The sequence below is a fragment of the Epinephelus lanceolatus genome, chromosome 12, assembly GCF_041903045.1.
Source record: "Epinephelus lanceolatus isolate andai-2023 chromosome 12, ASM4190304v1, whole genome shotgun sequence".
NCBI lineage: Eukaryota > Metazoa > Chordata > Actinopteri > Perciformes > Serranidae > Epinephelus > Epinephelus lanceolatus.
In genome coordinates this window covers 39,819,830-39,846,564 of record NC_135745.1, presented here as the reverse complement: position 1 = coordinate 39,846,564, position 26,735 = coordinate 39,819,830, and the positions used below count along the sequence as shown (strand labels likewise).

Sequence of the window (26,735 nt, the reverse complement as noted above, 5' to 3'; positions counted from 1 at the left end):
GACAGAGAGATAGAATGACCTCCACAGAGGAACACTGAGTCCTCGCAGCACAGCGCTGGGTCTTGGTCACCGTAGCCTTGGACAATCTGTGACAGCCTATGGAAAAGCCTTCTGCTGCTGCAGACAGCCCTCTCCCCCACAAACCCTGGCTGCATCAACACTCGCTGACCTTGTGTTTCAATACGAGGAGGGAGGGAGAGGGAGAGAGAGTGAATGCCCTGTGATGGTGTTTGTGCATTTGTGTGTGTTTGTGGGCAGGGAGATATGGAGTCAATACAGGGAAAAGGCAATGATGCTGCTGTGGTGATGACAGAAATCTACAAGCCTGGGTGTTTGTAGCTGTTAGCTGTTAGCGCACGTCCTGTCCCTTCACAACAACAACATTGAGACGCACCTCACTGCAGGATGAGTCATATTCTACCACGTGTATCAGATAGACCTACAATAAAATCTTACATTTATTACCCTAATCACCAATGGGAAGGAACATTTTACGAGGCTGAAATAAGAATACAGACTTGAGTGCTAAAATTTATGAAGGTGAGGTTAGAATTTGCACATATAAAGTTTAAAAGAACTCAAAAGGGGCGGGAGAGAAAGGCAAGGGTACCACACATTATGCATAGGGTAAATATTTGGTTATTTCCTGTATCTTCCCTGTTTCCAATCTCAGTATACCACAGGTTGTCTCATTCATATTATTTTTGGCAGGCTTTCTAGAAATGAGAGGGGCTGCAGCTGGCATGCATTAAAGCACAATGAGAGTATGATAGTAAATGCACAGCATGATCACCGATGTGTCTAAATTGCCATGTTAATAAATAAACAGAAACCCAGTATGCTGATGAATTAAACATTGTATACCTTTGCAAAAACAATCCTGACACTTGTAGCCAAGGCCCAAACAATTAAACCCAACCTGTAAAAACATGAACTCCATCAGACTGTTGCACTATGATTTAACCTGTGGCACAGCACACACTGTACTCTTTAAAAAGAACGTGTAAGCTATGAGAAGTCATGTCTGGCTGCAGGTTCTGGTTGGCATCTGTGTGCTGGAGGGGTTGGAGGTGTTGGAGGGGGGGGAGGGGGTTAGGTACACCCTGTGAGAACGAACTGTTCTCTTCCTCCAGTGCTGTGCCAGAAGAGATTGTCAGTTGGAGACTTTCCAGGTTTCAGTGGCAAGAATAAAGATATATTATTACAGAGAGCTCTCCGCTGAGCTGCATGCACACCTTGCTCCTCATGAGCTTACACTGATGTAACAGAGCCCACAGAAATCCAAGACATTATTGATCTAAAAATAATAATAATGAAAAAAAAAGGAGGAACACTGTAGACATGAGATAAACACTTCATGCCACGATCCTGCTGTGATGCGATGCAAGATGAAAGGGCTCAGGTGTCAGGGACATTAACTTCATTTGTTTATTAGGGCTGCAAATGCAAGAATTCAACTCAGGGAACAAAAGACTGACATTCCTCCTTCACCTTGACATGCCATCACTCCCCTGCAAATACACCCACACACACAAACGCCCCCGCTTAATGGCGACCTTTTGACTTTGCTCCGGACACGCTTCCCGACGAACGACTTGGAGGCAGATAAGTTCCATCCATTTCTGTCAGGGAGCTATTTCGACTTTGATCTGGGCCTGGGACTACAGAGAAACAGAGCTTTGGAGCCACCTACAACTGTTTCAGGTCTGTATGTTGCTGCCTTTACAAAATACAAAATACTTTGTAACAGTGCCATCAGAGTAGTTGTATGAGTAGGAATAAGTATTGTTGTGTTATAGAGACAGAAGGCATAAAGGAACTAGGGAATGGGTTCAGTGAGTCAGTCGGTTAGTTTATCAGACAATACAGCAGTGGCAGATAAGAGGCTGCCATACATGTCCGAATCAGAGATAAAAGACAGGACAACAGGAAGTTGAATCTACTCAGGTCGTGTTCTACTTTTGTATAAATGCGCGCACACACACACACACACACACACACACACACACACACACACACACACACAGCTATTATCCCAAGCCTCCCTTGCAACAAAGAGCAGGATGTTCAGGCCAGTCTTTTTGGCTGCACTCCTACATACTGCATGTCCCACCTTCCTGACTCTTAGTTCCTTTCACCCATCACTGAAACCCACACTCTAAGGCTGTGAGAAAGAAGGCCATTTTCTTGTCTTAGAGGAATTTCATCGTCACAACCTTTCCCTTTCCCCTTCACTCCTAAACAGGCCATAAACACAGAGGTGCGAAGTAGGCTCACAACCAACAGCACAAATTCATGGTCAGACAATTAGGGATGAGATGTTTGCTCTAGCTTTTACTTATTGATTAATGTATTGCTGCAGCGTCTTTAGAAAGTATGGGCCTCCACTGAGCAAGATGTGTGTTGAACACAAACGTCTGATCTTAAATGTGTTGTAGGTTTTTAAGGTAAAAAAAAAAGAGGTCAATTCGATTTCATGTTTAAAGTGTTTGTTCTTTGAAATGTACTGTACATCTGTATTGATCAAATACACTTTACCCCAGCTTCCTTATCAACCATGAGTCAATACTTCATACTAATTAGCACGCACCATGACATTTAAAATAACTACAGCCAGTAAGTCAAAACAAAGAGGAGGCAAAATGCTGTGTGAAAATTTTCAGGCCCCCGATGACCATTTGTATATCAATAACTCACTCTGTGATACATTGAATTTGGGAAGAAAACTCCACGGTGAACGAAGAATCCAAAAACAGAGAAAATTCTTGACAACAGCAAAACCATATCAAAACATCTGTTCACAAACTCTCGCGCAGCGTGTGCAGAATAATCCAAGTCTTATTTATTCTCAGTACCTTCCAAACACATGCAATGTTACAATTTTAAACCCTTCTGCATAAACATCACAGGCGTGCAACTCGTCTGCGGGAGAGTGTTTATGAGGTAGTGTTTCAAATATTAAGGTTTTAGTGAAAATGTTTGTGTTTGGGAGGTACTAAGCATACGGCTGGATAAATAAGACTCGGATTATACCACACTTGTTGCATCAGAGTGTGTAACATTTGTTTTAGTTTGTTTTGATATAGTTTTGCTGTTGTGAAACGTGGACCCCTAAGACATCAATTCATTAAGAATTTTTTCCGTTTTTGGATTCTTCGTTCACCACAGAGGCATGTGAGAAAGACAAAGTTGTCCTCACGAATTCAACATAACATGGGGTAAGTAATTGATATACAAATGCTCATTTGAGGGGTGGAGTATTCCTTTAATGTTTTTTGAAAGATGTTCCTTGACTTACAGCACTGATATCTACATCTAATTTTTTGCTTTTTTCCAACTACGACTAGCTGGTTCATTTACTTTGTGCGCTGGATTGTGGAACTCATTTTACTATTTTCTCAATAGTCTATAACATATCAAAAGCTGGGGGGAAAAACATGCTCATTGGACCTATTCAAATCACTTGTTTTATCCAAAATAACCTAAATAGTTAATAAAGTGTTGTATGGCGTTTGACCACAGCTACAAAGCTAACTTTAAAGGGAGGGAAATAAAAACAATACAAAATAACTGTTCAGCTTCCTGCAGGTGAAACTAAGATGTAACAGCTGATGGCGGAGGGCTTGAGAAGGCAGCCCCTCCCCCACCAGAGGGATCAATGCACATAAATGGAAGAGGTCACAGACCTTTGACATCTCCTTTCAGCCGGGGGAGGGGCACAGGCCTTTGTGAGATTGGCTTTAATGATCCAATTGTCGACTGTGTCATGCACCTTCTTACAGTACATACAGTTTGGGTCACATCATGCTCCACTCTGCGCACACTCTGACCAAACTATGTGTCCATTCACTGGACAGCCCAGCCACAAGTGTGAGGAATAAAACAATGTTGCCATGTATATCAGCTGCTGTCTGCATCCAGCTGCCTTGTTTCACTCCTCATCACCCCCACATCTGTTTTAACCTCTTCTCCCATCTCTTCCCCTCCTCAGCCTCCCCTGCAGACCTTATCTGTGCTTTCCCTCCCTCCTCTCTCATACTGCATTTTTTAACAACGATTGGATCACTGAAATCCAAAATGACCACCTCCTAAGATATCGTTGATGAAGACGAGGCAAAACATGATATGAATCTAATATCGTGATTTTGGTTAAATGAATGGTTCAATAAACCCTCTCAACTGGAGACTATTCGCATTACTGCCCTTGAGTATACATTAACCACGTGTCGATATGACTCCCTGTTACAGAAAGAAAAACATAAAACCCCGATACTCCCATAACAGTTTGTGAATATTTGTTTCTCTATTATATAAAAGCAAACACCAGTGAACACCATGTTCCTGACATTCTTGGCCCTCAATAAAAAAAGGACAGGTTAAAAGTTTACTGGCATCCATGCGGAACACATTTGGCTGTGCGGATCAACACGGAGATGCTCTTGTATTTCTGGCAACAACCATAAAACAGTTGATGACCTCACTGGAGTGATTAGCCAATTATAATCTATTCTATACAGATTCTGAGCAGCCACGGAATAATTCAGATTTATATGTTAGACACTGTTACTACTAAAGCGATTCAGACACCCTGCTCAGAAACATAACGTATAATCCAGTTCGGTGTAAACTGGATCTCTATTACTGTGAATGGCACAAAGTACATTAACTCAATAGTACATAAGAGCAGATAATACATTAAGATACATCAATATTTCCACAATATTGTGATTTCTAGGCCTCTCATTTTTAAAACTGATTTTCAAGTGTGTGAACAACCTTGCCCCAGAAATGCTCTGCCGACTGGTAAATAAACATAACAGTGGAATTAGACCTAGGAGTGCAACAAGCAGTAAGTGTAGAACAGCGAAACGCAGGACAACATTCGGACAGTCATCCTTTTCAGTAATAATAGGTACCAAACTATGGAATACATTACCATCTGAAATTAAAACATTGACAGAGCTCAAGGCTTCTAACATAAAAGTAAAACAACGGCTGAAACTGAAACAAGCCTGTGAACACTGATTTTATATATTATTGTACTCATTTAGCGTACTGCCCTTTATTGTTTTGTGTTTTTGCTTATTGTTTATGTCCTGATTCTGTCTTTGTGTATATGTTTTGTATATTAATGTTTCTGTACTGTTCTTAACTTTGCACACAAACTCTGTTTTAATAGCAAAAGCCTAACCAGGGACAGGGGTTGCGAATTAGCTTCAGCTAGAAACTTGTATGCATGACATCTGTTTTGTATTTTATATGAAATAATGTTTAATGCATTTGTCCCTGATCAATAAACATCTAAATTAAAAAAAAAAAAAAAGAGACTAGATATCATCTTAGATTTCGGATATATTGTGTTTTCCTCATTTTAAAGGCTGTGTTACAGTAATATCTGTTCGGTTTTTACCTTTATCAACTTAGTCATTATATCCACGTTACTGGTGATTACTTATTAAAAAATTAACTGTGTAAATAATTTACAAAAGCACCAATAGCCTAAGCTACAATATTGTCACATATCGATATCGACGTATTTGGTCAAAACTATTGTGAAATTTGATCCCAGCCCTACTTATAATTTCCTATTCCAATTTCCATTTGATGCTACGTCATACTTCTAATCCACTATATTTATTTGACAGCTACAGATACTTTGCAGCTTAATATTTTACACACAAAATATAAAATCTTTATAACACAGATTAAACACAACACTGTATAAAACAGTTAGCATTAGCTTCACTCCCAACAGATACAACATTAAAGACAATTTAACCATAAAAAGAGTTCAATAATATGATATATATACAGTATATAATAGGGCAATATATACTGATATTGTATTAATACAAGACTGCTTTGTCTTTGATTTGGGATATCCTGATATCGTAAGTGTTGTCTTCCTAATTTTTAAGGCTGCAATACAGTAAAGCGATGTAATTTTCTGTCACTATATCCACATCACTGATGATTATTTATCAAAAATCTCATTGTGTAAATATTTTGTTAAAGCACCAATATGCCATCCTATAATATCACTGCAATATCAATATCAAGCTATTTGGTGATTTGATTTTCTCCATATTACCCCAACAATATAACACTTACATAATGCATACTTTTACTTTGATATTTCAAGCACATTTCGCTGATAATACTTGTAAATAGGATTTTGAATACGGGCTTGTAATGGAGTATTTTTACACAACTGCACAGCTACTTTTTATAAGATCTGAACCAGATCTGCCACCACTCGATGTGATCACGATCACAGAGTGTGTTTTAATGACTGAATCATCTCTCCGTGTCGACATAAGCAAGTGGCACAAGGAACATTTTCTTTTCCAAAATGGTCCTGACTTGTGCCTCAGCAGTTTGATAAATGACCAGTATTTTAAGGACCACCTGTTTTCTAGGTCTTGTCACACTGCGCTTAAAAAAGTGAGAAACAATAGCACTGATCTCTGAAGCTGGGATTTAGTCCCTTGTACCATCTGTACTCAGGATCAGAGAAGCCCACAGCCACTCAGGAGTTCCTCTGAAAGGATCAAGAGAAGCATCTGCCCGATTGCTGACCAGTCCCAGTGGTGTTTTTGCGATCTAAATCGGTCCTGCGAATGATCCGTGAGGGTGTTTCATGTGAATGATTTTGCTTCATTGATTAATATTTAAGATGATACGTCTCTGAAGCCACAGCAGAAACTGAGACCTCTTTGTTACTGACTGGATTGGTAATCAATTGTTATGTATGCCTTTATGTTATGACACCGAATGCAAATCTAAGTGATCTATCACACGCTAGTGTGTCATAACAGAGAGCGATAATTAGAGAGTATATGAGGGGAAAATGCTGGGTTTCAAATGAGCATGCGTCTTCTTTCTTCTCTCCTGAAAATCAGCAGAAACGCTGAGGGCTAACTGAGCAGACACAAGGCGTTAACAGCAAAAGAGGAGTCTTGATAGTGGGGGAATAATGAGGGAAAATATGTCAATCTGTTACCCTGGTGAAAATTGCCTTACGCCCAAATTGTCATCTAAGCTTAGCTTGGTTGAGCTTTTTTCATGTAAGACATGGCATGTAGTATTTTTGGAAAACCTTTCTGCCTTACAGCAGGTCCTCTGCACAATACAACTGTGAATTAAACTTTGGCAAAAAAAGAAAGGGAACCATTGATACAACAACGTATAAGACTGACAAAACAACATGCTAAGGATGAAGTATGATTTCAAGAGGGCATCTTTTAAGAGTGAACACGGATGAGCAATGACTACGTGACTTTTAGTTGGGTTTATCTCATTTTGGTTGATCATGATTGCTCAAGAAAACCTGCATGTGCTTATTTCTCAATGACACCTGCCATATTCTCAGAGCCAATTTATTTGAAAAATAAAACCTCAAAGATGCTGCACTCACATGAAGGAAATGACCTCCAAACCTCCACAGCTCAAGGCCTTCACAGAGCAACACTGGAGGGAGATGTCTCCGTCAAGGCTAAGGAGAGAAACCTGTCCGAGCGCAGGAGTGGCGTCACAGCGGGCCTTACTTATCTCCTCCTAGATTAACTCCCAATTGTTCCGCGGGAACAAAGGCAGCCAGGGAGGAAACCAGCCCCCCAAGGGCCAGATGGTCAGCGTTCAGAGCCCCCTGACCCCTCCAGCCCTTGCCCTCTCTGACAGGGCTGCGCGTGCTCTCGGTTGAGACAGGCCACCCAGCGAATTCTCAATCCATACTCCTGGTACAGAGCAGGCACTCACATGACACTGTGCGACGTGTCTGATGTAAACTATGTTGCTCTTTAGAGAGGATGTAGTTGCAGGAGACAACAGTGACTGTCAGATATCACAAATATGCAGCAACAATTTGGCTTTTAGATGTATTTCTTGTCATGCATACAGCTCAAAAATCTGAGTTTCTATGCACCCAGACAGAAAACAATTCAATATTAAAATGCTGTTTCATCATGGAAAATGGCTGCTCAGTTTGACGTTACAGTGAGCGGGTAACATGCATGTCATTGTTATTAACTCTGATGACATTTCTAAGTCAAAAAGGGGGGAAGTGGAGAAGGCAGGAATGCAACCTCTGGGACAATAAACCTGAGGAATGGCAGATTAAATGAAGTCAAGACGGACTGGTTTGCCTGTAATTACAATGACAAACCACCAAATCCATCTCCTGGTCCTGTTTATCTGATATGACCTTATCTAAGCTGCTGGAGCCTGTTTCAACACGGAGCCTTAGGCAACTCTAACAGTATTTAACAAACATGCAAATTGGTGGACTGGTTCCAGATATACTTGACATGACTGTTACAAGTGACAGTGGCATTTTTTGAGATGATGTAAAATAATAAAATCTGCATTTCAAGGACTAAAGCACTAAAACACTTTACATATCCAGATAAATTGTTTGCTGATCTAAAATGAATTGGGATTCTTTACTGCTACAGGTTTAATAAAAAGTAAACCCCCACACTGATACTCTTATTACACTGTCAGAGATGTTAATTACTAAATACTCTACATGCTAATTAGGCTGTTAGATGTAGGTCAGGTTGCACATACATTTGGACCCTGACAGCCACGACATTAGGCAAGGCTTGTCAATTTGTGCAGAGTACATATTCCACAAAAAGCTTTTTTAAATGACAGCCCACTAATGCAGTACTCCAGAGCATGCAGGCTCACTAAGAGACGTTGCTTATCATTGGATTAGTTGCTCCTCGTTATACCTTAACTACCACTCCTCTCTGTAAAACATCCATTCTCCAGCAGGAGCTTTAATACATGTAATAATTCACTGATTAAACAAACTTAAAGCATCTGTTTGAGCCCCGCTGACACACCGGACACCACACCACCAGCAGGCTGCAGCGCGACCATCCTCCAGAGAGTGTTACTAGTCTGATCGTGTCCATGATCGCCAACATGCTTCCCCATGACATGTGTTTTTTAACCAAGTGTGAAGGAATAGAAAAGTAGCGCGGAGCAAGCCTACCTTTATCCACACGGAAACGCGTTACACGGCCATGTCCACGTAGGTTCGGGTCTGTGGGTTAGGTCTGCGTCCACACTGCCGCTGCCTGCTGCTGCTGCTGCTGCTCTGCCACAGCTGATCTGAGCCCCGCGAGAGAGCCGCCAAGTGACGTCAGGGAATTACTGTACGTAACTCACCGTTTGGTTCAGTTCAGCGGTTCAGTTAGAGGATGGAAACACAAACTTATCCACGTAGCTAACTGGCGAATTAACCGGTAAACCAACCAAAATTAAGTTTAACTGTGACGTAATATGAGCAGGCGAACACAGAGACGCTGGTTACAGCCTACTACACTACTATATTATTCAATGGACAGACAGTAAAAATGGCTGAATTAGGAAGGGAATCAAACAAATAAAGTAAACAAATAAATCAAACTTGCAAACAAAGTCAAAATAATGTATGATTTATTTATTCACTGAGACCTGAACTTTTGTTTGGTGTACATTTTTAATGTCTCCTAGCTATTTGGGATCAGTAGGAACCAATAAATTAAAAAAAACTAAACATTGTTAATGATAATAAAGTCCCACTGCCCTAACACAAGACTACAGCCCAGTGTCCTCAAATGGAACAACAATAAAGTTCCTATGTCCTCAAATGAGACAATAGTTAAGTCCCAATGTCCTCAATTGAGACAACAATAAAGTTCCTATGTCCTCAAATGAGACAATAGTAAAGTCCCAATGTCCTCAATTGAGACTACATCCCAATGTCCTCAATTGAGACAATAATAAAGTTCCTATGTCCTCAATTGAGACAATAATAAAGTTCCTATGTCCTCAGTTGAGACAATAGTAAAGTCCCAATGTCCTCAATGGAGACAATAATAAAGTCCCAATGTCCTCAATTGAGACTACATCCCAATGTCCTCAAATGAGACAACAATAAAGTCCTAGTGTCCTCAAATGAGACTATGTCCCAATGTCGATAAACAAGACAATAATAAAGTCCCCATGTCCTCAAACGAGACTACATCCCAGCGCTCTCAAACGGGACAACAATAAAGTCCCAATCTCTTCAAATGAGACTACGTCCCAATGTCCTCAAATGAGACAATAACAAAGTCCCAATGTCCTCAAACGAGACTACGTCCCAATGTCCTCAAATGAGACAATAATAAAGTCCCAATGTCTTCAAATGAGACTACGTCCCAATGTCCTCAAATGAGACAATAACAAAGTCCCAATGTCCTCAAACGAGACTACATCCCAACGCTCTCAAACGGGACAACAATAAAGTCCCAATGTCCTCAAATGAGACTACAATAAAGTCCCAATGTCTTCAAATGAGACTACGTCCTAATGTCTTCAAATGAGACAATAATAAAGTCCCAGTGTCTTCAAATGAGACTACGTCCCAATGTCCTCAAATGTGACAGTAATTAAGTCCCAATGTCTTCAAATGAGACTACGTCCCAATGTCCTCAAATGAGACAATAATAAAGTCCCAATGTCTTCAAATGAGACTATGTCCCAATGTCCTCAAATGAGACAATAATAAAGTCTCAATGTCTTCACATGAGACTACGTCCCAATGTCCTCAAACAAGACAACAATAAAGTCCAAATGTCTTCAAATGAGACTACGTCCCAATGTCCTCAAATGAGACAATAATAAAGTCCCAATGTCTTCAAATGAGACTATGTCCCAATGTCCTCAAATGAGACAATAATAAAGTCTCAATGTCTTCACATGAGACTACGTCCCAATGTCCTCAAACAAGACAACAATAAAGTCCAAATGTCTTCAAATGAGACTACGTCCCAATGTCCTCAAATGAGACAACAAAGTCCCAATGTCCTCAAATGAGACAATAATAAAGTCCCAATGTCTTCAAATGAGACTACGTCCCAATGTCCTCAAATGAGACAACAACAAAGTCCCAATGTCCTCAAATGAGACTACGTCCCAATGTCCTCAAACAAAACAACAATAAAGTCCAAATGTCTTCACATGAGTATTTCCTAATGAACAGCGTCTTAGCTTGTTACTGTTGCTAAAGTTGGTCAAACTTGTTGCCATATCATATCAAGCTACAAACATTATTAATTATGAATACACAAGTTTCAACCATAACATGTGATCAGGTTTTGGACCTTGTCCACTTCTGATCAGCAGCAGACTGACTTGGCAGAGATGGCTGCCATCTTGTTTTTACATGTATGAGTGTATTGTGCTCTTACTACCACTAGATGGCACAAAAAGTGTCCGCAAACGAGGACATCAGGTCTAAGTTAAGTACAATGATGTATAAATAAAGCCAAAATGTGATGTCCTCATATGAAGACATATGTATATGAGGATATATTATGTAGGCATTCATACCTGTACCTTCCTATACCTACATACATACATACATTTGAGGCAGGGGAAAAATGTATACAGTATAGTATAGCAATATATTAGGTGGCAATATTGCATCAATATAGAAATGCCAAGTATTAATATTTAATTTTTTAAATTATAATTATTGCAAATACAAATTAAACTTTTGGTAGCCTACTAGAATATAGAATCAATTGTTTTTTCCACAACACACATGTTCCTGCAATCAAAATGATTAAAGTGAGATGAACAGACTGAAGCTCTATCTTATTAGATAAAAGCAGAAGTTTTTCCTTAATTTGCACTTGAAAAGGGGAATAAATGTAATTATATTGCAATATACCACAGGATATGTCACCACAATACTTAGCATATTGCAAAACATTCAAAATAGCAATAATATTGTAACGTGATAATATTGTATTGGGGGGGATTGTGGTGATTCCCACCCCTAACATACATAATACATGCATATTTTCTACATAAATAGACACACAACATTCTTATTCTTCTTATTAGTCAACCTGTAAGACACATTTTTGTTTCAACTGCATATGAAAATTGTAATTACACAACTCATGAAGCAACCTCAAGTATTTCTACAGTCTCTAAGCTTACAACGTCTCCCTCTATTGGCAGAAATATAAAACTGATGCATTAAGTTCAGCTGCCTTTACACAGGTTACACACAAACCATCTTTACAATAAAGTAATTTGTTTGCGTATATAACTAGTATACATACAATGTGTAATTTACACAGCAGATAGAGGTTAAGACATTTCAGTACAGTTAATGTCAGCATCATAGGCCGAAAATTTCCAAACACAAGTGAGTTCTCGTCATAAAAGTTGTACAACACCGCCCTCTGTTGGGTGAAGTGCAGAATAGACACAGACTGGGAGAGGATCACTGCTGAAAAGGACTAAAGGAGAAAGTGACAACAAACACATAAAGTCCTCACAGTTGCTAATTTCATATCATTATTAAAGGGTTACATTAAAATAGGAACAAAAAAGTGCAGCTTTTGCAAATAATAGATATAAAAGAGAAATAAGCCACACATGAGACCAGCTGACATTTACCACTCTCAAGGGAGCATCACATCCTAGAAGCATTTCCTGTTCTTCATTTGTTCATTCAGAGAACTAACTGTGACAGACAGTCATAGGACACATGGACTAAAAACTTATTTGGAAATGATGTTAGCATATTACCCTGGATTAGAATTAATCTAATTTTTCCTAGTGTCAAAATGAGAAAAGAAAACTACAAACTGAGAGTTGCTGGGATAAATCTCTGTGATCTGAGGATGAACTTTTAAATCACTGCAGTATAAGATAGTAAAGATGATTAGCTCATGGTGAATGACTCTTACAAATAAATATCCATTACTAAAGATCTTAATGGACACTGCAGGGGCTATAGAATATATATGATCAATATCTATGCACACAAAAAAGAACAACAACTACAAAATCAATCAAACAAACAAAAAACCTATTTATTTGAACATGATTATTGTTGGCCCCCAGGCCCCCCTCACCCCTAGCAGCTGGGCCCCAAAAACACTTTCCACTTTTTACCCCGTTATGAAACAGGCAATTTTTACTAAAGAAACATTAAATGCTTATATTTGTTGTTTGAACCAAAATATTTCCCATTACTTATTAAAAGTCAAATTCGGTTTATATTGCTTATATTTAGGATTAATATGATATTGTTGGCCACCATGAGCGCCCCCTAGCGCCTGGGCCCCCAAAAAGCTTTTCTCTTTCACCCCCTTATGGGCGGCCCTGTAAATTATTATGGTCCATAAGCATGTAGATAATTTCAGTTACTGAATATAATATAATATAGTATAGAATATAGACTACAGACTATAGAATTCAACACAATGCAATACATTAAATCAGGCCTGCCCACAAAAATGGCTGGGTCTCTGAAAAGGTCCAGTGTTTTTTCCTTGCAAGAGTTACCAAAAAAAAAAAGCTTAAAGTAATTTTTTTTTTATTGCTTATATTTAGGCCCCCTAAGTGGCTGGGCCCCCAAAAGCTTTCCCCTTTTTTACTCCCTTATGGGTGACACTGTTCATGAATATGGTCTGTACGCATCTGTAACACATGTGCATAATGTTAGGCCTGCCCATAGAAATGTCTGGGCCTCTGAAAAGGTCCCTTTCCCTTGCAAAAAATAAATAAATAAATAAAAAATAAAAAATAAAAGAAATAAAAAATATATATTATGATATCATTATGAAACAGGCTATATTTTACTAAAGAAACATTAAATGTTTATATTTGTTGTTTTAATAAGTAATGGTAAATATTTTGGTTCAAAGTCAAATTCGGTTTATAATGCTTTTATTTAGGTTTAATACATATTGTTGGCCTCCATGAGCGCCCCCTAGCGCCTGGGCCCCAAAAAAGCTTTCCTGTTTCACCCCTTTTTGGGCGGCCCTGTACATTATTATGGTCCATAAAGCATGTAGATAATTTCAGCTACTGAATAATATTGAATATAGAATACAAAACAATACAATAAATCTGCCAAGGCCTGCCCACAAAAATGGCTGGGTCTCTGAAAATGTCCAGTGTTTTTTTTCCTACAAAAAAAAAAAAAAATGCTTAAAGTAAAATTTGCTTTTTATTGCTTATATTTAGGCCCCCAAAGCGTTTGGGCCCCCCAAAAGCTTTACCCTTTTTACTCCTTCTTATGAGAGGCCCTGTGCATGATTATGACTCATAAGCATTTGTGACCCATGTGGATAATTTCACATAATATAATAGAATTAAAGATTAAACTTTGGGAAACCCTCTCTGCAAATATTAATTGTGTTGTTCTCCTCCCTCTGACTGTAGCTTTTCAATGAGACGCTAACTAAACGCTGTAACATTTCGGAACAGCAACATGTTGCCATCATCGCTCTGTGAACTCTTTGCTTTGAATGCGCCTCGGCAGGGCGCATGCGCAGTACTTGACATTTTGAAGTTGCTTCTCCGGGGTGTTTGAACAGGAAGGCGGACATGTTGGTCAGACTGTGGGAGAAAATCGGGCATCGTCTGCTGTTTTTTTCCGAAAACTAATACACATCTAAACCCGGTTTATCTGCCTTCGATCGTCTGAGAGCTAAAGCAGCGAGGACGGGAAACAGTCGACAGTCAGTGACAGTGCACGGGACGCAGCGGAAGGACTGCCGTTAAACGTTGTAACGACTCCGTGTTTAAACTGGTCGAAATTTGGAAGAAGCAGAAGTTTTTTTTCCCCACCACTTCTACTTTTGAGCTGTCAGAAACTATTGTCGTTTTCTGCAAGGGCCCGGCACAGCTATGGGGACGGGCCTGGACTAACCTTCCCTCAAACTGTGCTTTTCAAACAGACGTTACATTTAACTTTTAATTGCCTTTTGTTTGGATGCACCAACATTTTAAGCCCTTATCCTCAGTGGCATCCTGCGGAGGCTGACTAATCTGTCGCCGCATTTATCTTTTGCCACTGAAGTTGTTTGCCTCTTATACTGGGAAAACATCTTTGGACTCTGAAAATGTGGCTTTTGTACATTCAACGCAACCTTAAACGTTTCATCGTCTGTGAGAGCTCGAGGAGAACGATGTATTTTCTTTGAAGTGCGGTGTAAAGTCCACACGAAGAAAGGAACATTTGGCTAGCTAGCTACCGCTGGCTGCTAAAGCTAGCTAGCCAGCCTTCTGCCTCGCCAGTGAGCTGTTTTTGTTCACGACCCAACACCGGGACTGAGTTTAACAGCAGAAATGTCTGCTGGGGAAAGTATGGCGGCTCGGTTTGAAAAAATCGATGCCATGTTGAAGGACCCAAAGTCAGAAGTAAACACGGATTGTCTTCTGGTAAGTTTGTAGCTTGCTACCTGGCTAGGCAGCTAGCGAGGCAACCATTCGGGGTCAGTCTACTCCTTGGAGCAGAAATTCTTTCCGAGACCAACAAGTCGTCTCAATTGTCACTGTAGGAATGTGCCGATATTGACGCCGACAGGCCGGTTTGCCTCACGCACTAATTCATCTTCAAACACCCGTGTGTAATCGTATATATATTAAGGATTTGCGGAAGGAAAACAACCAACACTTTGAAGCTCTGGTATCCTGCAATCATAAACTCGCAGCTAAAAACAATGGATCTCTAATTTCCAGCAGTAAGATTGATGTTTAACAGCGATCTACTGTCAGCACCCGTTGAAGTAGCTTCAATAACTAATTAAAAAGCAATGGTAACTGAACTAGACTGACAGATGGCAACCGTGTGTCTGCTCTCCACGATACACACACACTTTGTCAGGTTATTTTTGCTCAGGCAAGGTAAAAGAAATCATGTTACTTGTACTAGTTTCCTTTCCACCCACTACAAACTGATAATGCTGTCTGGTGTCACCAGTGTGCGCTTTTAAATCACAAGGAAATCATTGGTTAGGTGTGCTGTTTTGTCTAGATTGACTGATCTGAGCCCTATTTGAAGTGATAGTGTTGCATGCAAGCCTGTTGTAACCTGCAGGCCTCCAGCTGCATCAGTACACCTGCTGGCTGGAGTTCGCCCAGGCTGCTTCCTGTCTATGGGTGACGATTCATGAAGTGACTCTGCTGTCTGAGGAAAGAAGGCGGCTGCTGCCACGTGCTAACCCCTAAAGCAACACCTTCATAGGTTTTTTATTACATGCGGCAATCCCAGGAACTGACTCACCATGGAGTGGATGCCAAGGGGATGTTGTTGTGTCAAGTGTTTGTTGCTATCAGAATCCTCTCAGCTTGGATGACAGTGGCACTGAGTGTTTTCACAAGGTTTTGGGCTCTTAGTGACTCATGGGAGTAGTTGCGCTCAGATGTTTAGTGTGATGAAACTAAGAGCCATGTGATTGGATTGAACTTTTTGGCCTGGATTTCCAGGGATATGCCTTGGCAACAAGTTTCGTATTTGTAGATATGACTGAGTTTTTGCTTTGGATTCACAGCTTGAGTCTAAAAGGAATGACTGGCAGCTCTGAGTGCATTTACAGTAGTATCATTGTAATTCAGTCAGGTAGTAGTTTCACTGTAACTCATTCAAGTAGTAGTTTCGCCTTAACTCATTCAGGGGTTGTTCACACCAGGTTAACTCTGTTTGATTAATGACTCCTGTATCTTGGCTGTATGATATGGGACGTGTTAGCACACAGACTGACTTTCTAAGCAAAGGAACATCAGGGAAGCACTCTATTTTGGGAAAGGGGCTTGTCCTAAAACCCCACCCACACACCCAACTTGAAGTGTTTGTGTATAGGCTGCTGTAGATAGCTGTCTTTTCAAAAGAAAACTTGCTTAGTCTCGTTGACCTCCCATCCTGTTGCAGAAAGAGGCAATTAAACTCACCTAAAAGTGCACACGCTCTGCATTTTTAATGGCAAAAAGCTGCGGGGACTGTTCCTGCTGGCAGCCACACACACAAGGGTGTTGTTCCTCTTTTTTCCCCTTTCTGCAGTCTTGCCTGATCAATGAATGGAGGCCTTTTGCTGAGGCTCTCTCTGCCACCATGCAACTCCACCCACAGCTTAATAAAATTCCATGCTAATCAAATAACCTCTTGTCTTTGACTGGCCCGGAGTTCCCTGTGTGTCCCAAAGCCATTCTGCACGTCTGGAGAGAGTTGAGACCAGGCAGGCAGCTCTGAGGTAGCTGGGTGTGGGCTCTTCTCTCTACCCATAAACCAAAATTATGTGGACTGAAGACTCATGTTTCTGAAGGCCGTGAATCAGGACATTTAACTCATAAAGCAGCCAACATGCTCGGCTATGAGTAATAGGTTCCATCAGAATGCACAATGCAAGCCTTTTACTGGCCATGTTTCTGTACCTGAGTCTTGAGCTGGCATTGCTTTCCATTTGAAGTATAGCGCTGTTGGACTTATGCTTTTTTTCCCATGGAAGCCTGGTCTGTGTTGCGTGATGGGGACATTTGGCCTACACCTTGCCACTCAGCTCTGGGCTGGCCCATTGAGCACAGTATTCCAACCCTGTTGCTGTTATCTTCACCCCCTAAATAAATCCTGCTTGGAGAGGAGAACGCCTTATCTGGATGGGCTGCCCCTTCCCTAATCATTGTGCTCTAGGCAGGCCTCTAACAGACAGAATTCTTGACATTGTGAGGGGAAAGCTCACTGACATAAAGGGTCTGAGTATTGTCCATACGAGTTTTTCTCTTGTCAACGATCTGTGTTTTGCATCAAATAATTCTGAAAGTTAGCATAGAGGAAATGGTGCGTTTATAAATTTATTCAAAATATTGAATAGAAATTGCTAGTTGCTTTTTTCACTTGGTCGTTAAGTGGTTAAGTCTGTAATTATTTGGTAAATTAGACTTGTTGAGTTGATATGTTGGAACTTGTTTTACAAGGGCTTTGCCTCTATTTGAGATGCATAAAGGCCTTCTGTCTTTGTTCTTACTTTGACACTTGGGGTGCGTTGGCCTCTTTGTGTTTTGATCCCTCTTTCATCTGCTATTTGGACTCTAAATCTGTAATAAGAGTAATTACAGGAAACCACAAGTCTAGTAAACCAGGATTGTGGACAGTGATTGACTGTGTGAACGCTGCATGTACATGTTAGGGTGGATGCTGTTATTTTTAAGTGATTTACAATATCAGTTGAATAAGCTGGTATGGCTGAATCAACAATGCTGTAAGTGGTACAGTGCATGTGGTAGGTTGCTGTGATACGAAAGGGCAAAATGAACTGTACCTCCTCCGAGCTAGTTTACAGATGAAGAAATGCTTTATTAAATACATAACATAGGCTAACTAGGGGGTTAAAATCATATTTGCAGGGTAACGCCTGCCAGTATTTGCCACTCAAATTAGATTTCATCTCACAACAATATCTGTGTTGACTAACTGAAGGAGGTGCTCATTACAACTAACCCCGTTCTTAATGGTGCTGTGTGGCAAAGAAGCAATGGAATAAAATTGCTAGTGTGAAACGTAACTTGCTTATGTTACATTTTTTGCTCTTTCACCTCCAATTACAGTCCCACTGCCCCAGTCAGAATGTGCCATGTTTTCCATTTCAAGCAAAATTCAGCCCAGTTCTCAGAGTTGAGGCACTCAAAGGAAACTGTCATATAGCAAAGTAATGGTCTGGCCATGGAGAACTTTTGAACAGGCAGAGGTGTGTCAGTTTTCACAACTGCCTGCATGATATGTAGAACCATTTTACTGTAGTGCTTCCTAATTGCCTTGCGTCGGCAATCTGCTGTGGCTTAACTTGAGTAACAGCCAGAGTACAGTCAGTCCTTGTCTTGCCCACGAAGAGTGCCTGCCCTTGTTGTAGTGACCTTTGCCTTTAATGGACAAACCTTACCTGCAAGGTGTTGTCAGCACTGATAGTGACAGTGTAATCTGTTTAGGTTGAGTTACAGTGCAGACGGCCATTGTTTTCAGGTTATGACAGAGCAGTTTAGTCACCTGCTTCTACTTAGTTTTGTTGTTTTTCCACATATTCACTCAAAGCAAAGAGTGTGCAGAGTAATGACCTTTAATGCTGAATGAAGGTTTTGCATATATTGTATTTATACACCGACCAGTTTATGATAATTGAGGCAAATATATAGGCTAATAATATTATGATATTCATGCCCAGCCTTGTTATTGTCAAATGGTACTGCAGCTGCCAGGAAACACTGATTTGTAAACTCATACTGGAGTCTTGGATGTTGCAGCATACTTAAAAACACCCCCATTTTTTTTTGCAAAATGGTCCCTGATCCCAATTAGGTCATACCCTGCATGGCTAATGTACAGTAACAATGATAAAGAGTAAAAGTGGTGGATTACCTACTTGAAGCATGCTATGATTTTCATAGGTAAAATATAGAAAACTACTACTTTGGTCCTTTAAATGATAAATTGCATGTCTTTGAGTTGAAAAACATGTATTTGTGGTAATGGTTATTGTCTGCATCTGACCCATCCCCATTGTCAGAAAGGTTCAGGGCTGTCAGTTGTAAAGTGCTCTCCTCAGCTATTCAGCTATGGGAACAACAATTGGCTGAGCTATTTGTAGCTCTGCATTCCCTCAACTGACTGATTATGTGCAGGAATGCATACTAAAATGATCCAGTCTTTTAATAATGGAACGCACTTTCCTTTGATTCACCCACTGAACTTTAAAGCCTCCTGCTGTTCTTTCATCTTATTCCTGAAGGTCTACAGTCGTAGTGCGTTTGTCCAACTTACAAATACCCCCTGCGACCCCTGTCCTGTAAAGATGGTCGAAGTGAGCCGAGTTGACGTTTAATAAGATGGTTATTTGCTGGGGCGAGGTCAGAAATCCTGGGCAGAGCAGGCAGGACAGCAGAGTTTTTGCTTGAGAATCCAGAGCCCGGTCAGTGGAAACACGTGAGTGCTCTACACTGTTGGAATAAGTCAATTATATTTTGACATGAGAGCATTTGTGACAGTGATTCTCGCTCACTGGGACCTCATAAGGAAATGGAATGCCCCTGTTTTGCCACCCCTGGGTTCACTGTCACTGCCATTTATCCAGTAGACTTGTTAGATATGCAGTCTTTCTAGGTAAGTGGGATTTTCTGTCAGTAGATGTTAAGTACAAAAGGAGTTAGGATCAAGAACTTCGTTAAAAAAACATATCACAGAGAGCGAATCTCTCAGGGATACAAGTTGCTAAATCCCAAAGCAGATGGATATGTATTTGCTTATATTTCCATTTCTATGTGAGTGCCTGTACCTGAACGTTAGCAGTGAGGAAGCATTGTGGTATTCCATGCTTTGAATGGCGTCATTGGTTTGTATGGTATGATCACTTTTGTGTTTACACGGGCACAGCCTGCGATGGAACTGCCTTTATTTGCATGGCAAACTGAACGGCTGTCTGCACAATTGCTCACATGTGGAAAGCATATTGTCTTAAAAAGGTGGCAGAAAAGGAAGTGAGAAGTAGGGCTCGACTTAGGCCAGTCCACATGCCTTGTGCTGGCATGCAGAAAGGGATGATGTGGCTGAGTCTCCCATGGAAATTTTAACTCAGACTTTAATGTCTGGAAAAGAGCTTGTGTGTTGTGTGTGGATTTCTCTCCCTAAAGCTTAAAGAAATAATTGCCATATGTAATGTCAACCACTGGCTCGTGCGTTTTGTATAACTATACATTTTTTTTTCAACATAATTACCACATTTTATTATTAGGGTGATGAGATGGTTTTTCGTATTATTATTTAGTAATCCCAGGGATGTGTCGCCCTCTGGCTGAAGCAGCATCAGCAGAAATAGGATAACATTGAGTCCTGAGAGCCTGGTTTGGTTTCCCAGTGATTTTTTCCCAAGACTGCCACAAAGTAAAACATAGCCTGTGGACTGCTACCACCCAATGCTTGTTGTACTTGAGTGACTTTTATGCATGGTTTTACTCTGTATATAATAGTGTAGATCAGTGTTTTTTAAAATAGGGATATGCGTGCCTCTAGGGTAGGGCAGGGCAGGGCAATATAGAGAAACTCAAATATCACTTTATTTTTGACCAAAAACTTCAATATTGACATTGTGATTACTTTAAAGGGTTGACTATTGTTGCTTTAAAAAAACAATTGCACCATGAGATTTTTTAGAAGTCAGTAATGTGGATATAATAACTAAATCCGCTTTTACGCATGCACTGCAAACGTGGAATTATGTGGACATCATCCAGAGGAGCTACATGTGAGAACGCAAATGTCTGAAGCAGTTTGACCGGACATTACATTGACTTTATCCTGCCAGCTCTCTAGTGCAAAATCTATGTAATGCCTGATTGAGCCCATATGTGAATAGAGCTGGTAATTGTCCAGAGAATTGACAGCGAGCGAATGGGCGTGTTGATGACGTTCCTATCAAAAGGCTTGCGCAAAACTGAAAGACAACAAACACCCGAGGGTGAAGAAGGAGGGTCATTTATAGGAAGACAGCAATGAAGATGTCTAACTGGAGAGATGACGAGAATCGGAAACTTATGTAGGTAAAGGCCGGAGCCTAAATCAAATGGTGTGTGTTCAGTAGGTGAGAGCGCTTCTGACACAGACAGTCTCCTGGTGTGTGGTGCATGTGTGAAAGAGAAACTGCAGACCTTATTCTTCTGACTAAATGGCTTAAGTGGGGAAAGGGAAATAAAAGAAAAGCTAGAGCAGCGTGGTAAGTTGACAAAATTACATGAAGTCAACACTTGATATTGTGACATCTTGTCTCATATCATGATGTTGATATAATATGGATATATTTCCCAGGGTGCTGCAGGATGAACGTGAGATTATATTAATAAGTTCATTTCAAAAATAGCAGTCATTTACAATTCCTAAAATAATGTTGTCACTAAATTGTAAGTGTGACTAAAAAAGAGGCTATTCAGTGCAACAACAATGCTGTCTTAGTGTTCCTGTGTGGTGAGGACCACTGGGGTAGATTGTTAGATATTTTATGTTCTATTTTAACCCTAAATATTCTCACATGCTCTTGCCTGGTTGATGCAGGGCAGTCCCCACAGTCTCTGAGGCTGAAGGCTAGATCCACACACATTTAATATTTACCCCCGGTACTATTTATCCGCACTAGTGTAGCATTTTCTTTTCCATTTTGTGCTGCACATTTTTATCATCGATGCCTTTTTTCCCTTCTGTTTGACTGGAAAGCAGACAAACTCCTTGGGCCTTGGAAATTTCAGAGTTGCAAGAAGTGCGGTAGAAGTGCTTATCTAGGAACAGTTTCACCTCTGGAAATTACGCTGAATTACTAGCTAAGAGAGAGCTTTGTCAGAGATCCCTGGATCGTCAGCCTCATATTAGTTAGCGTAGCCTGGAGCTGATTTTGGGATGAGGTACGTCTGTGCTCCTGGCTTCTCTATCTGGACCTGCGGCAGAGTGGTTTAAAGCCCGATAGTGACAGATGATTTTTGGTTACTGACCCTCAACCTTGATGACCAAAACAGTCGGCTGTAGCTGCTTAGGTTTCATATTTATACGTTGAACCTGATGACTCTGCCTTTTTCTGTGAGTGCATTTTTTAACACAATGCAGTTTTTTTTATGTGGTTACGGTGCTGCTGCTTGATATTGCAGGTAAATATACAGATACACTGATGTATGATGCATTTAGGTACACCTCTTAGAGTTGGACAATATGGCTACACCCTGAGACAATGTAAGTTTGTCTGCAGGTGGAGATTTTTCTGTACTGTTTGTACTGTTGTTGCTATCACTTTAGTACCTATGTGTGACCATTATAGGCATTGCCAGTCAATGAGCAGGAATAACATTATAATTCAGTTATTAATATGGGGGAATAGCCAAAACAGGCACTTTATTCATAAAAACTTTCTCCACTGATTCACCAGAAAATTTGCTATATCACTATATATTACTAAGATAGCTGACGCCACAGCAGAAGCGCAAATACTGAGATTTAAACCTTGCACAGCTGCTGATCACACTCAATGCTACACACTCTTACTGCGTCAGATTGCTGATTTGATGTTGTACAGTTTGTTTCTTAGGTTTGATTTGTTCTCTTCAGCAGTTAAATCCTTGATTCTGTTTCCATGCTGCAGTGTTTCACTGTCTAAACCTGGCTCTTTTGTCACACTGCTGTTTCAGTAGAGGACTCGTAGCATGGCTGTCTTCCGATTTTTCTTTGTTTTTTCCTTCATTTGTTCTACTATAGGACCAGCCAGCCCCACATGCACCAGCCCTCCACTCTCCTCCTCCTTTCCGTCATAGCGTTAGGCACTAGCGCTGATTGAAAATAAGGCTCACTATGTGACTCTGTACTTGGGATGGATTTTTTTTTTCCTCCCTTCCTTCACTTTTTGTTGAGAACTTGTTTGGCCACATACCTAAAATAGCTCTCTGACGTGTACAGTCCTGTTAAGGAATGTTACTGTGGCTGTCCAGAGTTCTCTGCGGCAGGAAGTTATGCAAACGTGCATTGCTGAGCACAGAGCCTTGTGATTAGGGTCCTGAAGGACTCAGTTCTTCAGCTTTTTTTTTTTTTTCCAGCCCAGGCTCGCTGGATACTGTATGACCAACAAGGCCCCTTTTCTCTCCCAGCCTATGGTCTGTCTTGTGTAAATTTTCCTTCCTAAAAGTTGACTTTAATTTAGGTTTTTTTTGAGGAGATGATGGCTCTCAGCTCAGCCATGTGCGTTGATCACAACCTACCCTGTCATTAATTTCCCACATTCTGTCTACGTTGCTTTTGTTCTTCCCACCCCGCCATTCTTCACCTCCCATTTCTTCTTCTCCCCTCCCATCTGCTTTTTTCCCTGCTTCCACCCATCCCGCAGGGCTGGATGGGTGAGGGGGGTGGCCCTGACCTCCAGAAGCGGCAGAGTTACTTAAGAGGATTCCTCGCCTTGTCTGAGCTGCTGATTCACCATGTGTCATCATTGTTTTGCTCAGATGCAAAAAGGAATCCTCTGAATATTTAACAGAACATCATTCACAAGACAGGAATGACAAGATTCTTTAGATAACAGCGACTTCAGAGAATAATGTCGCTCGTGTCAACAAGTGAAACAATGTTCTTAATTAAATATTTCATGGGCAGATGAACGCTATTGTCTCTCTCTCTTACATTTATCTCTTACCTTTGAAGAACTGTAGGCTAAGTGACCCGTGGCAGAGAGTCAGGAGTTGCTCAGTTTCAACATCTGGTTCACACCCGCTAGAGGGAATGCATAACAGTATCTTGTGTTCAAATGCTTGTGTGCCTGACTTCTTTCAGCCATCCTGGATTATGGAAGATTAAATCCAGCTAGTAGCATTTATGCTCCTGCCTAGCCAGAGACAATCTAGCTTGTAATGTGTTTTTGTAGCTCTTGGAATTTCAAAGCTGTAGCTGTAACATCATAATTTGAAATAGGTATTTATGCATGCTCCTTTTTAATGTTATTCATCACCACCATCATTCTTAACTCGTTTTTACAGCTAATAGGGACAATGCTGTTCAAGTTGTCGTGAAAGGGTTTCTAATGAGAGTCAGTGGATGTTGCAGCACTATATTCAGGGTACACTTATTAAGCACGCTGTTGTTGTTGTTGTTGTTGTTGTATTTCGTAGCTTCAGTTACTTGTATAATAATCTTTGTGACCAGGGTGGGGGATTTTGCTTTTGATCATCCATTTCAAGTTTACCTTTTTACAATAGCCATCTTTTATGTTAAAGGTGCATTTTTAACATTAATATAGCATCACTATAGCAGCAATAATTATTTGCTGTGTAAAGATATAGATGAGTAGTGGTGTCTTGAGCAGAGAATGAAGTCACTCACGAAGTTCCCACTTTGTATGTTATAATCTTAGCCTCTCTGTTCTTTGTTGTGGTTCCAGGTCCAGCTGCGGGTGCATGTTAGTCCATGTGTGAACCCCACTAGCGTGTTCCATAAAGTCTGAAACACTCTTACGAAAAAAGCTGTGCATCCAGCCCAGACGTTGCGCTAGACTTTTTCGTCGCCGGTCATTTTGACCGACAGGGTCATAAAAATCCGGTCATAATCTGTTTTTACCGGCCATTTTAATTTTCCTTTAAGATATTCAAAGATATTTAGTTTTCATTCATTCATTTTTAATAAATCCAACAAGCAAGTTATAAAGTGTGCATTAATAAGGACATGAATGAAAAGATGAACAGACATCCACACACCGGACACGGAACCGAAGCGCAGCACCCAGCAGCGGAGGCAGTTTTTCAGTCGGCGCCCATGTTAACCTATCTGACTGTCCACACAGGCCGCTGAGCAGAGCGGAGCGCCCGCGGAGGCAGTGCTTCAGTTCGGCGTCTGGTCTATTTTTCATGTGAGCCGCAAGCGCTTCTGTCAAGCTGGATAGAGCAGATCGTACCAAACAGGAAGTCGGACACAGAAAAGACGAGAGAATCCGGCCAATTTTCAAAATAAAATAACAACAGCACGCACTGAGGAACGTGAGGAGAAAATATCGTGTTTCTAATTTAAAATAACACAACAGTGCATAACCGAACACATTTTTCAATACCCTAATCACTTCATTACAATTTTAATTTTGTGTCACCGAGCCTACAGGCATAACTACATAAATAAAATGGTCAGAACAATATGCCCTATTCATTCAGTGTTTATCCAACACGCTCAATACATGCGCATGCAATGACAAATTGTAATTAACTTATAACGTTATAAAAAATGATTAAAATATGGAGTTACCCATGTTTAAAATGACCTGTTGAAATGAAAAAACGAGTACTTACGGGAACAGACGAGTGGAGTCGATGTTTAACCGGTGCGGAGAGCGCAGGAAAAATGCGCTGCCTATGTGGACAGTCAAGCGTAACGCGTCCAGTGTGTCCAGGGCTCAACAACGCTACATGAAGCAGATGAATGACTTTTTCTCTGCAGTGTGAAAACGGCAGCCACTGATTGTGCACTCCGCCGCCATGTGGGCAGGGGTGGTAATTGCAACCGGTCAAAATGACCGATGGCCTTCAGATTTTCTGGTCATTGTTGTAAAAAACCGGTCAATGACTGAAAATATCCAGTTAACGCGACCCCTGATCCAGCCACTAGCTAATCGCTGCCTTACTGCTAATAATGCTGTCCCGACCCATGGTGGTGGGAGAGCAAGTATATGTAATGGCACCGGTGCAAAAGGTTAACGGTGTTAGTTCTGTTAGCACTGTTCACTAGCTGCTCACTCACCTCCATGTTGAGAGCCGTGTGCAGACAATCCCGGCCCAGGCTCTTAATCATAGATGTGCTCTGAATTTCACATACAGCTCCTTTAATACACTGTAGAGAAGCTGTAGAACTGTGATTTTTTTTTTTACAGTGTCCATGTTTTCTCTTGTCAAGGTTTTCCAGCAGTACAGCTCATAAACGTGTTTCTGGTCTGCAGCTGACTCAAGCTCCCAGACATCATAACCTTGCTCAGAATGCATATGCTCTCTTGTGCAGATGTACACCTCCAGCTGTATGACTGTCAGTGTTATATCACTGACAACAGTAAAACCAGATATGTTTCCTTAGTTTTTTGGCAGTGGGCTTTGCTACAGTAAGTGATGCTGCAGCCTCTTATAGAAACACAAATGAGTGCTTGAGATATCAGTTCAGCCTATTCAAATATTTGTTTGAAATATTTGTTTAATTCCTCCCGTGCATTTTTTGATGCATGGCATGCATTTTAAAGATTTTCTGCTGGTATTACAACAGTGATTTGGTGGTCCATGGCAGGCGACATGCAAGACATGCCTTGAGGCGTCTTTTAATAAACAATTGCCCTTTGAGATCCTTCACTGGATCTGTCATTAATCACTTCATAAACTAGTTTACAGTCACACTAAAATCCGGATATTTGTAACAAGCTAAA

At 40.7% G+C, this 26,735-nt stretch overlaps 2 protein-coding genes across 5 annotated transcripts in view; one reads left to right on the top strand and one right to left on the bottom strand.

Annotated features, from left to right (window-relative positions):
* Positions 1 to 9,121, bottom strand: part of greb1l (GREB1 like retinoic acid receptor coactivator) — a 51,284-nt gene extending 42,163 nt beyond the window's left edge. For all 3 annotated transcript variants that reach the window (XM_078173418.1, XM_033650945.2, XM_033650947.2), the window contains exon 1: positions 9,002 to 9,121. The gene's annotated coding sequence lies outside the window, so the exon portion shown is untranslated. The remainder of the gene's footprint in view (positions 1 to 9,001) is intronic.
* Positions 9,122 to 14,984: 5,863 nt separating this feature from the next.
* Positions 14,985 to 26,735, top strand: part of rock1 (Rho-associated, coiled-coil containing protein kinase 1) — a 35,438-nt gene continuing 23,687 nt past the window's right edge. For both annotated transcript variants that reach the window (XM_033651048.2, XM_033651046.2), the window contains exon 1: positions 14,985 to 15,228. In XM_033651048.2, the coding sequence (XP_033506939.1) occupies positions 15,136 to 15,228 (93 nt within the window). In that variant the 5' untranslated portion in view covers positions 14,985 to 15,135. The remainder of the gene's footprint in view (positions 15,229 to 26,735) is intronic.